At 31.4% G+C, this 15,231-nt stretch overlaps 3 protein-coding genes across 4 annotated transcripts; 1 reads left to right on the top strand and 2 right to left on the bottom strand.

Moving 5' to 3' along the window:
• The first annotated feature begins 7 nt into the window (after positions 1-7).
• LOC124497471 (putative phosphorylase b kinase regulatory subunit alpha) lies at positions 8-15,223 on the top strand. Of its 2 annotated transcripts, XM_075734007.1 has the most exons (7): positions 8-157; positions 10,481-10,674; positions 10,731-12,720; positions 12,778-13,147; positions 13,196-13,740; positions 13,800-14,047; positions 14,118-15,223. In XM_075734007.1, exons 2-7 carry the CDS (start codon positions 10,597-10,599, stop codon positions 14,619-14,621), a joined length of 3,735 nt encoding a protein of 1,244 aa, XP_075590122.1. In that variant the 5' UTR covers positions 8-157; positions 10,481-10,596; the 3' UTR covers positions 14,622-15,223. The 2 variants fall into 2 exon arrangements, with proteins under 2 accessions (XP_075590122.1, XP_046917084.2); XM_047061128.2 differs by lacking the exon at positions 8-157 and having other exon boundaries at positions 10,412-10,674.
• On the bottom strand, positions 1,147-4,426 carry LOC124497413 (uncharacterized). The gene is made up of 3 exons (XM_047061064.2): positions 2,979-4,426; positions 2,556-2,913; positions 1,147-2,496 (listed from the first exon to the last, which is right to left on the bottom strand). The coding sequence occupies exons 1-3, from the start codon at positions 3,259-3,261 to the stop codon at positions 2,301-2,303; spliced, it is 837 nt and encodes a 278-aa protein (XP_046917020.2). The 5' UTR covers positions 3,262-4,426; the 3' UTR covers positions 1,147-2,300.
• On the bottom strand, positions 3,937-8,673 carry LOC124497477 (anoctamin-4-like). The gene is given in 6 exon segments (XM_047061133.2): positions 3,937-5,930; positions 5,987-6,365; positions 6,441-7,803; positions 7,805-7,894; positions 7,990-8,519; positions 8,598-8,673. Coding segments are annotated over 5 exon segments (3,147 nt in total). The 5' UTR covers positions 8,428-8,519; positions 8,598-8,673; the 3' UTR covers positions 3,937-5,053.
• Positions 15,224-15,231: the final 8 nt, after the last annotated feature.

Raw genomic sequence — 15,231 nt, 5'->3', positions numbered from 1 at the left:
CAAAATTGTCTAAAATAGAAACAAGATCGCCGCCGCCACCACCACCACTGCCATCATCATCAATTATTATCGTTATAAAGTTTCAATGTCGTACACCTGTCTTTTTTGTTGTTTGTTGTATCAAATGATGATGTTACATACATACACACACACACAGGTGAGATTCAGATTTTTCGCTTTATAAGAATATTTTTTTTCAAAGTTTTCTCTCAATAAAGGGAGCAATGACAACGCCTTTTTTATCATTTTTTTTTTCTTCTTTGATAAATATTTATTTTATTGTGTTGAATTTCGTTAAACAACGAGCAGGTGAAATATACTCACACACATTACATTTTTCTATAGTTCTCTCTGTGTGTGTATGTGTTTATTTCCTTTTCTTTAACAATTCTTTTCCTATGTTAGAAAAAAAGGATGTTGTGTGCATGTCGATAATGATGATGATCATGATTAATGGTAATTATTATTATTCGACATAATAATCATGATTATGTGGAGAGAGAGACAGAGAGAAAGTGAATGATAACTTCTTGTTTTTTTTGTTGTTGCAATGGTAATGATCATGTCAATGTATGTTTATCATCATCATCATCATCATTATGGCTACAACGACAGGAAGTTGCTGTTGATTTTTAAAAAAAATTCCATTCAAATTTAAAGAAACTATGTTTGTTTTAATTTCTGGATGCTAATTGAATTTTTTTTTTTTGATTTTCTTCGGTAGGTAAGGGGAAAGAAAGATTCATAGAGTGAGAGAGATTGCAAATTACCCCTTTCTCTATCTCTACCTAAAACTAGAAAATCAGAGAGAAAAGAATTCCTAAATCAATGAATATCATGAATGAACAAAACAAACAGCAGGGTAAATTCCCATACTATAAAAAAAAACGATGAACAGGTGTTTTAGCCATGATGATCGATGATGATAATCAGTGCCGGTTATCAACAACAGCAAAAGAAAAAAAAATATAATTTTCAGAAATAATGTATGGGTGTGGCAATGATTCCACCCACCCACTTATTATTATCAAATACAATATAAAAGATAAACATTTTAATTATTTTTCTTTCTTTTTTTAATCAATTTTCTATAAAATAACGAGATAGTTTTTTTAAATTACAAAGACAAAATCTAAAAAAAAATGGCAAAGAAAATTTCATTTCACGATTTTATTTCCATGTTTGTTTTTGTGTCTGTGTGTGTGTGTAAGAAAAAAAAAATCATCATTAGCCAAACAAAATTGCAATGAATTTTTTGTTGTTGTTGTTGTTGGTTTTTCAAAGACATGATCACAATACACAAACCAATCAATCATTTCAATCAAATAATCAATTACACACACACACACACAACACAGCAGAGAGATTGTGTGTTTCTGTGTATTTGTTTGTTTGAATCAAAATTCAATCGAAAATGATTGATCGATTATTATGATCCAAATGAATCAATTTTCGAATCTTAATTATGTGTGTGTATTTTAATGATGAGATGTACATCAGACAGCAAAAACAATGAATAATTAAGAATAATTTTTTTTCATTGACTTAGAAATCACTAAAAACAGAATTGAATAGATGTGAATGTGACAATAATTATTAATGAGAATTTGTTTGTTTTTTTTGCAATAAAAATATAAATCAGTGTTCACGTGTGTGTGTGTTTGTTATTTACAAAAAAAAAATATTGACTGTCTATATTTGATGACAAAGATGATAATAATGTCAATGTGTGTGTGTGTTTATCATAAATTGAAATCGAAACAATCATTTTTTTCGAAAAAAATTCTTGCTTGAATGACCATGTCAGACACTACTACGATCGATGGACATATGACATATACAATGGCCATATTTGGCAGTTTGTATGTGTGTGTGTGTATGTGTTTGTTTATGTTTTGGTCAACAAGTTGTTATTTTATCGTTTTTTTTTTATATTTTCGTATTCATTCTTGATGATCGGGTTATTGTTTTGAATTTTTTTTCTTTTTTTTTGTTGAATTTTGGTTACAAAAATCAAATCAATCAAATAAAAAATCGAATGAATTGTTATTGCTAATGGAGAAAATGAAAGAAAAAAAAACTAAAAAAAATAAGTTAAAAGTGATGAAACTTTTTAAATTTTTTTTTTCACTTGCAAACATTCATCATCATTGTTTTGAGCAATAAAAAAAATTTCATTTTTTTCAAGGTGTGAAATGCAATTAATGAAGAAAATAAAATGAATGGGTGTATGGTGAATAGAATGAAATGGTCACTTTTTCTTCTACTATTTCAAAGATAAAAATCAAAGATAATGAAAATTATTCCAATGTAGTCTGACGACGTAATGCATAATGTGAATCCAATGTTTGTTTATATTTATTTTTAAATTCCGGTTTCGTAACCATCCACACGACCAATATGGTGAATATGACTAATATTACGCCAAATACATTCAATAATATTGCTATCGATGGTAATGCTGAATATTGTTGATTAACGTCTGGATTATTATTTCTGAAAAAAGAAAGAAAAAATTTTGAACAATAATATTCATCGAATAATACACTACTTACAAGCTAAAAATAGCCTTCTCGGTAATACCAATAGCACAGATACCGGCCGATAAAGCAATATTCGTGATACCTCCAAATATATGAAACGGTAGGGTTAATTTACAATAAACAGCTGATGCTTTTGGATAATAAAATGTCAGAAATGATGTAATCACACTGATTGTCACACCGATCAATGCTGTAAGACCAAGCCATGAATGTAATGAATAAAAATGTGGTATCTTTTTATTATCATGAAATATATAAGCACTTGCAATACCAATCCATGATATGATTATAGCCGATGATTGTAGCAATAGATGTAATGTTTTCTGTCGTTTATAGCTCCAATTTTTTGTACTTCGATATGCAAGAATGCCTAAAAAAGAACGAAAAATTATTTGTTTGACAAACAAAATTCAAAACATTCAATTCAACACATACCATTGGCATTACAAACAATCATGCCCAATGTCATACAAACAGGATGAAAATTGAAAATACTATTATCATCGAAACCAAATCCACCAATTTGTAGCATCCAACAAATTGAACATATTATCAATGTCAGGGCCAATATTTCAACAATAACCATACATAACCAAAATAGATTATCCTGCGATAATGTTGTTATTATTGTATTGGCTATTGGGCCAAAATGTTGTACATCATCATCAACAATATGATGATTACGATTATAATTATTTTGACTATGACGATATGACATTATGGATTGGCTGGATGGATTACGATGGATTGATGATGAATTTGATGATGATGATGATGAAAAGAATTATTAGATAATTATCGACAAATTTCCGTTTGTTTGAGTGATGCCAAAATTTTTTTTTTTTTTGATATATCGATGAATAATTGTTGATTGATTGATCAAACAGAAACAAAAACAAAATACACACATACATACATCAAATGTTATTATTCAATGTCAGACTAAAATTAAAAAAAAATTAAATCTTTTTTTTTTCTTTGATTAACACTTTTTACACATATCAAAAATGAATGATGATGATGATGATACATAGATTGATTGGTGTTTATTGGTGTAAATGTGATGATGATGCCGTTACTGTTGTATGAGATAAACCGAAAAATTATTAAACTTGAGATTTGTGTTGTAATGCTTGTTTCTTGCTTATTGTTGTTGTTGTTTAGATAAAGACAAAACGAAACGTTTTTTCTTTACCACCTAACAAACAAACAAAAAAAGCTCGGATTTCTCGGTTGTTTGTCTTCGTCGTCGTTTTTCTTTTTCTTCGCTACACAATTCAATATACAGTCATTTTAGTTTTTTTTTCGAAGAAAAAAATTATTGTTGTAGTTTCACTCATCCAGTGTGTGTATCACACCACAGTGATGGAAAAAAAAATTCAATCAAAATTCATTAGTTGTCAATGTTTACATTATTATTATAATATAATAAAACAGCAGCCAAAACCACCCATCATCACCAAAATATCAAACATCAAACATTGTTTCTATGTTCGTTTGATTTTTTTTTTTTTGAATGTTTAAAAACAAGATGTTTTGCATAACCGAAAAAAAAGAAAGATTTGCGGTTTTGTTTCGATTACTGCTGCTGTTGTCGTTGTTATTTGCTGTTAATGTGTTATATTATTATTATCATCATGTTTATTATAAACACAAAAATTTTGTGTATGTTGAATGATCAAATCTTTTTCTTTTCTAAAAATTCATCATTTTCTGTTTCTGGTAATCGATACATCATTTTTTTTACACACAAGGATTTTTGTTTTCATCATCAATGTCGTTGTTGTCGACAGCAATAATATACACCAGCAGTTTTTTTTTACTATGTATGTTTTGTGTTTTTCTGATTTGAGATTGCAAGACATTGTCGTTGTTGTCGATTAACCATAAACAATTATTTCTTTTTGTTCAATTTATGGATATACATCATCATCATCTACATTATTATTATAACAACGTCTTCTCAACGATATTTTTTCAAGGATTGTAATGCATTATGCTGATAGTGATACCATAGTGATCGTTATCGTGTTATGATTTCATATCTGAGATTATAATATCGAAGATTCAATAAAATATCATAAAAGCTCTGTTTGATTGCTAGAATCGGATGAACTTTGAATTGATCATCAAATTCTGTTTTATGTATTCATTCGCTGTAGGGTTGTGAAATTCCAAAAAAAAAAAAAAAATAAAATAAAAAATATTTTTTAGTTTTGGGACTAGTGCTGCCATCTTGTTTGTAATGTTTTTTCAATCTAATGATGAACAAGTTCCTGTTATTAATTGTTCACGAGAATTTGTTGTTGCCGGTGATGATGATGATGAAAAATTCAATAGATAATTAATAGAATCATTTAAATTTGGTAATGAAACAACATCATTATAATCATCATCAACATCATCATCACTCTGATGATGACCATTATTATTATTGTTGTTGTTTGGACGTCGACGACGTCTTATGATGGCAGGATGTTCGATATGGCTACTACTACCATGAAAATTATTCATATCAAGATCATCATCATCATCATCATCATTTTCATCAATAGTTGAAATTTGTTTATTACTAATCGGAAATTTTGAAACATTATCCATATTGACCATTGATGATGAGGATGAGGATGATGTCGATGGTGGTGGTGTGGTGGTTGTTGTTGTTGCGGTGGTGGTGGTAGTGGCGATTGTTGAAATTGTTTATCATTCAATGATGATTGATTATTTAGATCAATTAGAAAGGCAGTTGTCGATTGTGGTGATTGTTGTTGTTGATTTTTAATGATCATTGGTGTTGTCATTCTCAAATAATTATTACTATTACTATTGGCCGTCATACGACTTGTTGTTAATGCTGTACGTACACGATTTGCATTATCATTACTATCTAAACCATTCGATATTTCTTTGACACGTTGATATTCTTGTTGTAAGATTAATTCATTTGTTAGATATGCATGTTGACGCATCTGTTGTCGTAGTTGTTGTGGTATATCCGGTATTAACCAACGCATCATTGATGTAACGGCAGCGATAATATTTTCAAATATAACAACAAATAACAAACGGAATGCTAATAATTTATAATAAAATGATGTAAATTTATAACGTGAATTTTTTTCAGCCCATGGTGGTTCACGATAATCTGGATATAAACAATATGTTAACTTGGATTCATCATAACCCAATTTCAGATGTTCATTAACAACTTTAGCTTCAAAAAATGAAAGTGTTGAATTAACATAACCGTTGAGTGCACCATGTTCGAAATAATAAATTAATCGTGGTACGAATTCCGTTGTGAATGCAATGATCATTGCATTCGTTATGACGGATAATTTACATATTGTATCCAATATTCGATACCATATTCCAATATTTTTCACTCTGCAAATAAAGTAAATTTAAACTTTTTCAATTAAAAAAAACCAAATCAACATTACCTTTGAGCAACTGGTCGTCTATATACGGTAATCATTTTTCTTGCATCCAAACGAATTTCAAATACATTATTAATTAGTGCAAATAATGGTGCCAATGGGAATGCTGATACAAAAATTGTGACAAAACCAAATTGTATAACCATTTCTAAATATTCATAAAATAATGATGTTGGCAGCCACCGTGTCAGTAGAAAATCATCTTCCCATTGTGGTACATTAAATCGAGTTACACGATTACGATTATCACTTGTTGAACGATATTTCCAACGATTAAACATATTATATAAAAATGGCATACACAGTTCAATTGCTGCACTAAACATTTGACGACCAATCATAATGATACTTAATTGAATGGCTAATTCTAATAGGCATCCACCTGTGAAAATAAACAACAAAAAAAAAAATTGAATTTGAAAATTTCGAAAACAAAAAACGAATCCAATTCACTCACCTGAAGCACATTCTTCTTGTGTCAATGACTCATCATCAAATTCACCAGGATTTCCAATAAAACGGCCTTTAAAAAAGGCAATATAAAATATTGATGAATAATAATTGACAAATTGTAATAGAAACATTTTCAATGTTAAGGAATTATCAAATTCCGTCTGGGTACGTGGCATTTCCAATTCCGTTAGATAATTGGCTATTCTTGAATATAGATTATTCAATATCAGAATAAAAATTAAATTCAATCCAGCAGCTGAAGATGATACAACAATTGATGAATATTTCTGCAGAAAACCAATGTCAATTTTACGTGATTTTCCTGGACGTGTATCAGTTTTTTTGAAACGAATAAATGAACGTATCGTTGATCGATAAACAATAACCGAAACAACGGAACCCATAGCGATAAGAATTAGAAAGAATACGATTGAAGCAGACAGGACCGTATACGGTAATTGACGACGCCAAAACGGTATATATGGTTCATACATTCTTGTAATAACATTCAATCGTCGATTGCTTACATTCGACAGCCGGGCTAGATATTCGGGTCGTGGATATTCTTCGACAGCATCAAAATTTGATAAATCCCAACGATACGTGATTCGAGCTGAATAACGTTTCCACATTTCTAGATAAACCGTAGCCCATAATGACATGAAGATGGCGAAGAATACCGTAGCTGGATTATCGAATAGATACGTGGCTTTGGCATAGATACATGAATCCGAAAAACGGGTAAAATTACAATCATGTGCACATTGTGGACACATCAGATAATGATCATAGGTATTATTACAAATTTCTTTCGATGGTATATCTTTATCCAACGTGAAGAAACCAAACAAGAAACAAAGAACACCAACAACAGAAGCTGGTATCAGCATTGATGTATAGAAACCAAGCCATGCAAAATACAATGCAATTTTGACACCAAAATAATTTTTAATCTCATCCAATGGTTGATGATGAAATGCCATTTTTATTGATGCCCAATTCTGTATTAATTGCATCCGTGGTGAACGATAATCAGCATTAACTTTACCTTCATGTAATGGATATGCAGCCGTGTAAACACGATCGGATAATAATTTATTTATTCCGAATTCGGTTACATCATCTTGTTTGCTTGAAAAACTTTTCCGTTTCAATATGAATTCAATAACTTGTGCACGTTGTGCCGGGGAGAAGAATTGTTCTTTTTGCGGTGGTATATCAAACAGATATTCTTTATCTTTTGAATATGCCGCAGTAAAACGCATTGAATGTACTTCATCATCATCGAACAACATTTTCCATGTTGTTTGCATTGTACGCATTGGCATTTTCAAACGCATTATTTCTGCATAACGAGTTACTACACTTCCATGGTGCATAGATTTTTGTAAAAACATGTTGTGAATCATTAATTTCTTCGGCCATTTCTAGATGAAGTCCTTCATCTTTCAAATTAAACTATTTGTTGGTTGTATGTGTGTGTGTGTGTGAGAAAAAAATAAATATTATTGATTCAATGGGAATTAGAAAAAAATCAATTAATCGAAACATACCTCAAATACAGATCGTTGTTGTATAGGTTCAACTTCTTCACCTTTTGTCTGATTCGGATGCAACGGTTTTGCGTGGACTAGAACGAAATCTACACGACGTTTTCCATCTTCAAAATAATGACTTAGTAATGTTGTCTTATTTTTCATTCGTTCCTTATTTATCTCTTCCGTTGTTTTTTCCACCATATTATTCAATGAATTTGTTGAACGTGATTTTTTATTCTCTTGTATTCGTGGGAATAAAAGATTATCCAATTCTGATAATCGTTTAATATTTAATTCCTCAAGTATTTCAGGTGATTTTAGCTGTTTTGTTGACATTGTTGTCGCTGAACTAGTTGTTGTTGTTTGATCGTTTGGTATCGATCTGCGATGACAATGTTTGGGTGGTTTTGCCCATGTTTCTGTTTCCGATGTTGTTTGTTTTCGTTGATTCATTCGACTTGGAGCTGAATCATTACGATTAATTGTTGGATCGAAAGATGAATATGAACTAAATAGATCGCTACGATTAGCTATAATTCGATTAGCTATATAAGGGTTTTGTGAGAGAAAAAAGAATTCGAAAAATAAAAAAATGAAACACATACACAAACATCGTTACTTACTTAAACCGGATATAATATTATCATCGGTAACAAATGAAGCGTTTAAATCATAGCTAGTTTTTGGTCGTTGTTCTGATTGTTGTTGTTGTTGTTGTTGATTAACTGATGAATTATTAAGAATTGTTTTTAGATCTGAATTCAAATGAATTTTATGACCACGATAATAATAATCATTGGATAATTTAGGTAAATGATTGGAATCACTAATAAATAATGGTGGTGTTGCTGATTGAAGAAATGTTGATTCCATATTGATATTAGGATGTCGCCGTTTACACGATGTTGATTGTTGTTGATTTCTTTGTTGTTGTCGATCAGGTAAAGCAATCGATATTGATTCTGATTGAGATTTTCGTCTTCTTTGTTGTTGTTGTTGTTTTGTTGGTGATTCTTGTGATGGATAATTAATGTTAACACGAGCCAATTTGAAACGATTCATTTCATTTCAAAAATGTACATTTGAATCGAAAGAATATTTGTTGGCACCAACAAAAAATCAAAGAATTTTTTTTTTAAATTTCGTTTCGCCTGGTTACAATTGGAGATGAAAACAAAAAGTCATATGCTTTGTTTTCACGAAAACGATCAAGGATTCTGAAAATCTGAATCGTTTGGTTCACTTGATTTTTTTTTTGTTCTTCAAATTTTCATTTTCTTGTTGAAAATTTTCGTTTTGAGCGAAATGATGATGATGATGAAGGAAAAATGAGAGCTTTTTTTAAAAAAATGTCGAAATTTTCTTGACGTTGAATGCGCCGATTTCAGAAAATAAAGCCAACATTTGTCATGTTTAAAACATATATAGGCGTTGCATAGATTCTTTTCATTCCCACATCGATGATGATGATGATGATGATGATTGACGATATACGAATGTTGTCAGAAAAAAATGAAAAACGTTTGTCACGGTTTCAACGGTTACCTGGCTAAAATTCGATCGATCTTGTCTCCCAAAACGTTGTTGCTATTTTTTCTTTCTTTTTCTTTTCATCATAAAAAAAATTCAGGCAAAATCAATATGACCAAGACAACCGAAAAAAACGATTAAGATTGGTAGCTTGTGACATTCGAAAATGTTGAAAGAAGATTGTGTGGTTTCCGTTTTCAACATTTTCATTTTCATTTTCATCATCAATTTTCAGGGTTAAATTCATTATTAAAGCAAACGTCGATGATGATGAAGATGATGATTGCGTGCAAGAAACAAAAAAGAATACTGGGAAAAACAAAAAAACTTTAAAATGAATGATATTTGGATTTGAAAAATTTGAAATTTTCGTGAAGATTCGTTTTAGTGTTCCACAGAATTTGTGATGAATGGATTGATCTATTTTCATCATCATCATCGTCGCCATAGTTTTGTTCGTTTATGATGATGATAATGATTTCATTTGAATAATAAAAATGTTCCATAAATGTCATGATGATCGTTTTTTTTTCTTCTGTTTGTTTGGCTGAATTTATCAATAATTATTCGATAGATCGATTTAAAAGTCTTCATTTGGGCTATTACTGTATGCATGATAAATGTAAATGTTAATTAATTAATTTATTCAAACTTGATTGATATGATGATAAAATGTACCAAAATATAATCATACCTTGTGGATTTATTGAAATAATATTCAGGTCTAGTTCATCATCATGGATCGATTGCATTACAAGAAAAAGAAAAATCGATTGATTTTGAAAAAATCTCGAAATTCATTCAATTCAATAAATTGATAGCACAAACGCTATCTAGATTCGAATATTCGAATCATTTGTTTTTGGGTCACGTGATGATATATACTATATGAAGGAATATGTCATATGATCATGTAATGATCATCAGGTGACATTCACGAATTTATAAATTGAAAAAAAAAATTTCCATCAACTAGAAAAATGACTTGAAAACGGAAGAAAAAAAATTTCATTCAACCACTACTAACGCTAACTATTAAATACTGAAAATCAAATTCAACAACAACGAGGATAGGCAACAACAACAAAAAAAATGCGAAATCGAAGCAATTCTACCGTACGTCTTGATTATTATCAACGTCTTGTGTATAAAACTATTCTTATTCATCAGGTTAGTTTTTGTTTTTATCGAATAAAATAATCTGGACAATTTTTTTTCCCAATTAGAATCCAGTTACCGGATTACTGCCAACAGCAACTAGTCATCCATCATGTTTGAATCATGCATGGGTTCGTGATAATCTTTATTCAATAATGGCTGTATGGGCATTATCAATGGCATATAAAAAGAATGCCGATTTTGATGAAGATCGCGCAAAAACCTATGAATTAGAACAAAGTTGTGTGAAAATGATGCGTGGCTTACTTGTTGCAATGTTACAACAAAAAGATAAAGTTGAATCATTCAAAGAATCACAATCAACATCGGATGCACTGCATGCAAAATTCTCTGCATCCACTATGTTACCAGTGGTTGGTGATCATGAATGGGGTCATCTACAATTAGATGCTACATCACTTTTCTTGTTGATTCTTGCGCAAATGACTGCATCCGGTCTGCAGATTATTTTCACATTGGATGAAGTTGCATTCATACAGAATCTTGTTTTCTATATTGAATCAGCATATTGTATACCAGATTATGGTATTTGGGAACGTGGTGATAAAACAAATCATGGCCTGCCAGAATTGAATGCCAGTTCCATTGGCATGGCAAAAGCAGCATTAGAAGCTATGAATGAATTGGATCTTTTCGGTGGTAAAGGTGGTCCATCGTCTGTGATACATGTATTACCGGATGAAATACAAAAATGTCACGCTGTTCTTGAATCAATGTTACCACGAGAATCGAATTCTAAAGAAGTGGATGCCTCATTATTGTCAATCATAAGTTTTCCTGCATTTGCAGTGGAAAATCCACGATTAATTCAACGTACACGCGATGAAATTATCGAAAAACTTGGTGGACGTTATGGTTGTAAACGTTTCTTACGTGATGGCCATAAAACTGCGATTGAAGACCCAAATCGTCTCTATTATGAACCATCCGAATTGAAAGCATTCGAAAATATTGAATGTGAATGGCCATTATTTTTCTGTTATCTTGTAATTGATGGTGTATTTTCCGATGATCATCAAATGGTTACAGAATATTCTGATCGTTTAGAATCATTATTAGTCGAAGTGGATGATATGTCACTTGTACCAGAAATGTATGCTGTACCAAGTCATCTAGTCGAAGCGGAATATCGTCAACCACATTCCCAGGATCGTCTAGTAGCAGGTGGTTGTCCATTTATGTGGAGTCAATCATTATATATTGTTGGTAAATTACTGCAAGAAGGTTTTATTGCACCAAGTGAATTGGATCCATTGAATAGGCGATTCTCAATGTGGAAAAAACCAGATATCGTCGTACAGATTGTTGTATTGGCTGAAGATGAAAAAGTCCAAGAATGTATGGCACAATATGATATTCATGTACAAACCATCAATGAAGTTGCGCCTATTGAAGTACAAACAGCAGAAACATTAGGACATTTATATTCATACCTGGGTAAGAATGAAAAACTTGGTCTTTCTGGTCGTTGTTCACGTGAAGTTGGAATTCTTTCAACAAGTAAACTGTATTCCTTATTGGATAAAGTTTTCGTTTTCACGCCGCAAGCATTGGATCGATGGAATTTCTACACAGTGAATGATGTTAATCTATTGGCCAGTAATTTTCGTCAAAGTGTTTACATGCTAAAAAGTAATTGGCGTGAATTAGGTCGTCCAACATTGACGATAATATTGTATAGACAATTCATGGAAAATGATCGTCCACCACCAGCAATTATATCGACATTTAAAAAGATTAAAAGTGGCTACCTAAATGGTACTCGTGTTGTTTATGGAAATCTGGCCGATTTTCTCAGTACTTCGTGTATAACGAATCTGAGTTTTTTAGCCAATATTGAACAAGGTGTACCAGATCAATCGAATCCAATGGTACGATCATTTCTAGAACGGCAGCTAAGTAAACCATTCTCACCATTAGTCAAACTGCGACGACAATCATCGGGTAAACGAAAAATGAGTGTTCGTTCAAGAAAATCGGCCATTACCGGCATTATAAAACGTACGCGTTCAATTCAAATTGATCAATATGATCCAGGTATGTATCTTTGTTTTATTAATTAATCATTTGAAATTTAATTGCTAAATAATTTAGAATTACAAAAATTACGCAACACATACGAAGCACGTAGCCAAGATTCGAATGTATCATCATCATCACCACCACCACCACCAACAACAGCAACAACAACAACACAGATGGATGAAACAATATCTGAACCATTCACAAATGTTATCCAAAATAGTGGCAGCATTGAAGATAATAAGCAAAATGATGATGAATCAATGTTGGCGATGTCGATGGATCAATCTGGTTTAGATCGATCACATTTAAATAAATTGAATAAATTGTCCGATCTAACAATAAATGAACATCTGACTGATGAAGAATTGATGAATATGTATAAAGAATCCGAGATTCTTGAAGAACAAGCTGATATTTTACATTATTTGTTTTATAATAAGTAAGTTTGATTCGAATTTGATTGATTAATTGATTACATCCTACATAGAAATCTAGATTGGAAAACCGGAATCATATCGAATAATCAGATAATGACATTACGTGATCTAATGAAAGATGTTTATGAAAAAGCATGTACGGATAAAAAATGGGCATTAGTACGGCATTCAGCCGGAATGCTCGGTAAACAAGGTGAAGATTTAGCCAAATCTGTTGCTGATTTAATTGTTAGACAAAAACAAATAACGATTGGTATGCCACCACATTATGAACATGCAATTACAAGGCCATTACCAATCAAAGAGTTACGACAAATTATTGATCAAGCACATTGTCGTGATCAAAGTACAGCAATGTTGACACATGAATTAATCATTTATCTATCCATGTTTATACGTACGGAACCACATTTATTCGTGGAAATGTTACGTCTACGGATTGGATTGATTATCCAGGTGATGGCATCAGAATTGGCACGTGCATTAATGTGTGATGGTGTTGAAGCATCGGAACATTTATTGAATTTAAGTCCATATGAAATGAAAACACTTTTACATCATATAATCAGTGGAAAAGAATTTACCATTCGTAGTGGTAAGTGATTTGGATTTAATGTTTTCTAAAATAAATTTTTTTTTTGCCAATACTAATAGCTCGAAGTGGTCGAATATCGATTATAAATGATCGAATGTTAAGCCGTCGAAGTATCATAACGGATGATGGTGATGATTGTATCGATAATAGTAATAATGCTGCTGCTGGTAGCAGTTCTGCCGCTGGTGATCAACTTGGATTCGAATCTGATCGTCATGGTCAATGGTTACGTCGTCGACGGCTAGATGGTGCATTGAATCGTGTTCCAATTGGATTCTATTCAAAAGTGTGGAATTTATTGGAAAAGGTACTTGACAGTTTTGGGTTTTGAGTGAAAATTTTTTATTAATTTTTTTTTTTTTTTTGAAAAATTCTAGTGCCAAGGAATTGCTATTGAAGGACGAATATTAATGAATCAATTAACAAGAGAAATGACGGCAGGTGAATTGAAATTTGCCTTACAAGCTGAACAAGTTTTAAATTCTGTACCACAGCCTGAATATCGACAGTTAATTGTTGAAGCATTGATGATATTGACAATGTTGGTGGAAAATATGCCTGATATAAATTTGGAAAAAGTTATTAATGTTGAACAATTAGTACAACGGGCAAATCAAATATTTCTCAATGATCAAGCTGAATGTGGTGGTGATGCCATCCTGTGCTGTGCTGCATCACGTAATCATAATGGTGATGAAAACAATGGTGAACAATCAATGGGTTATGATTGTGCCGGTGCGGCACAAATTTGTCAACATTTTTATGATAATGCACCAAGCGGTAATTATGGTACAATGATCTATCTAATACGTTCGACAATTGAGTCATTCGAAAATTGTTTCGATGTCAATCATGATTCATTGGATTGTAAAATTCAATGAGAGAAAATGAAATCGAGATTTTTGTTTTTGTTTTTGAGCAGTAACGAGAAAAAAAAACCCTCCACTATAGCCACACTCTCATTTCCTCTCTACTAAAGCCCGGATTTTTTTTCTCTCTCCCGGTGAAAAGTAAATAACCATTGTAAAAAAAAAATGTTATAAAAAGCAGTTTTTTTTAGCCATATGCCGGCCCCGGTGTTCATCAATAATAAGATGATGATGATGATGAAGAAAAAAACTTGTTGCTCTCACTCTAACCACCCCTAAGACAGCGAGAAACAGAGATCATCTTTCTTTTTTTAATGTGTCTCTGATGATTATAACGATGATAACGATGAAAATGTTTTCGTCATCAACGTTTGTCTTTTATTTTTATTTTTTGTTGTATAAAAAAATGTCTCTCATTTTTTTACCTGTTTTTTTTCCAAAGAAACCATCATCGGGAGAGAAATCATTTTCTTTCTTTTATTTGATTGGAATCAATATTTTTTTCCATGAAATTGTTCTTGTTTTCTCATTTTTTTTTTCATCATCGACCGGAACCGGATTGAAAGTGACTCGTTTTACCATCAAAAAAAAAATACTTTCTTTCACAGTGAAAATTATTATG

Source organism: Dermatophagoides farinae, chromosome 9 (assembly GCF_024713945.1).
Source record: "Dermatophagoides farinae isolate YC_2012a chromosome 9, ASM2471394v1, whole genome shotgun sequence".
NCBI lineage: Eukaryota > Metazoa > Arthropoda > Arachnida > Sarcoptiformes > Pyroglyphidae > Dermatophagoides > Dermatophagoides farinae.
Note: the sequence above shows the minus strand (reverse complement) of the source record. Positions and strands in the feature narration are given on the sequence as shown.

Coding starts and splice junctions, on each gene's coding strand:
- LOC124497413 (XM_047061064.2), bottom strand. CDS start 3,261: ATGTCATATCGTCATAGTCAAAATAATTATAATCGTAATCATCATATT. Junction 2,914..2,978: donor GATTGTTTGTAATGCCAATG/GTATGTGTTGAA, acceptor GTTCTTTTTTAG/GCATTCTTGCATATCGAAGT. Junction 2,497..2,555: donor GAGAAGGCTATTTTTAGCTT/GTAAGTAGTGTA, acceptor TTCTTTTTTCAG/AAATAATAATCCAGACGTTA.
- LOC124497471 (XM_075734007.1), top strand. CDS start 10,597: ATGCGAAATCGAAGCAATTCTACCGTACGTCTTGATTATTATCAACGT. Junction 13,148..13,195: donor CATTATTTGTTTTATAATAA/GTAAGTTTGATT, acceptor CATCCTACATAG/AAATCTAGATTGGAAAACCG. Junction 14,048..14,117: donor TGTGGAATTTATTGGAAAAG/GTACTTGACAGT, acceptor GAAAAATTCTAG/TGCCAAGGAATTGCTATTGA.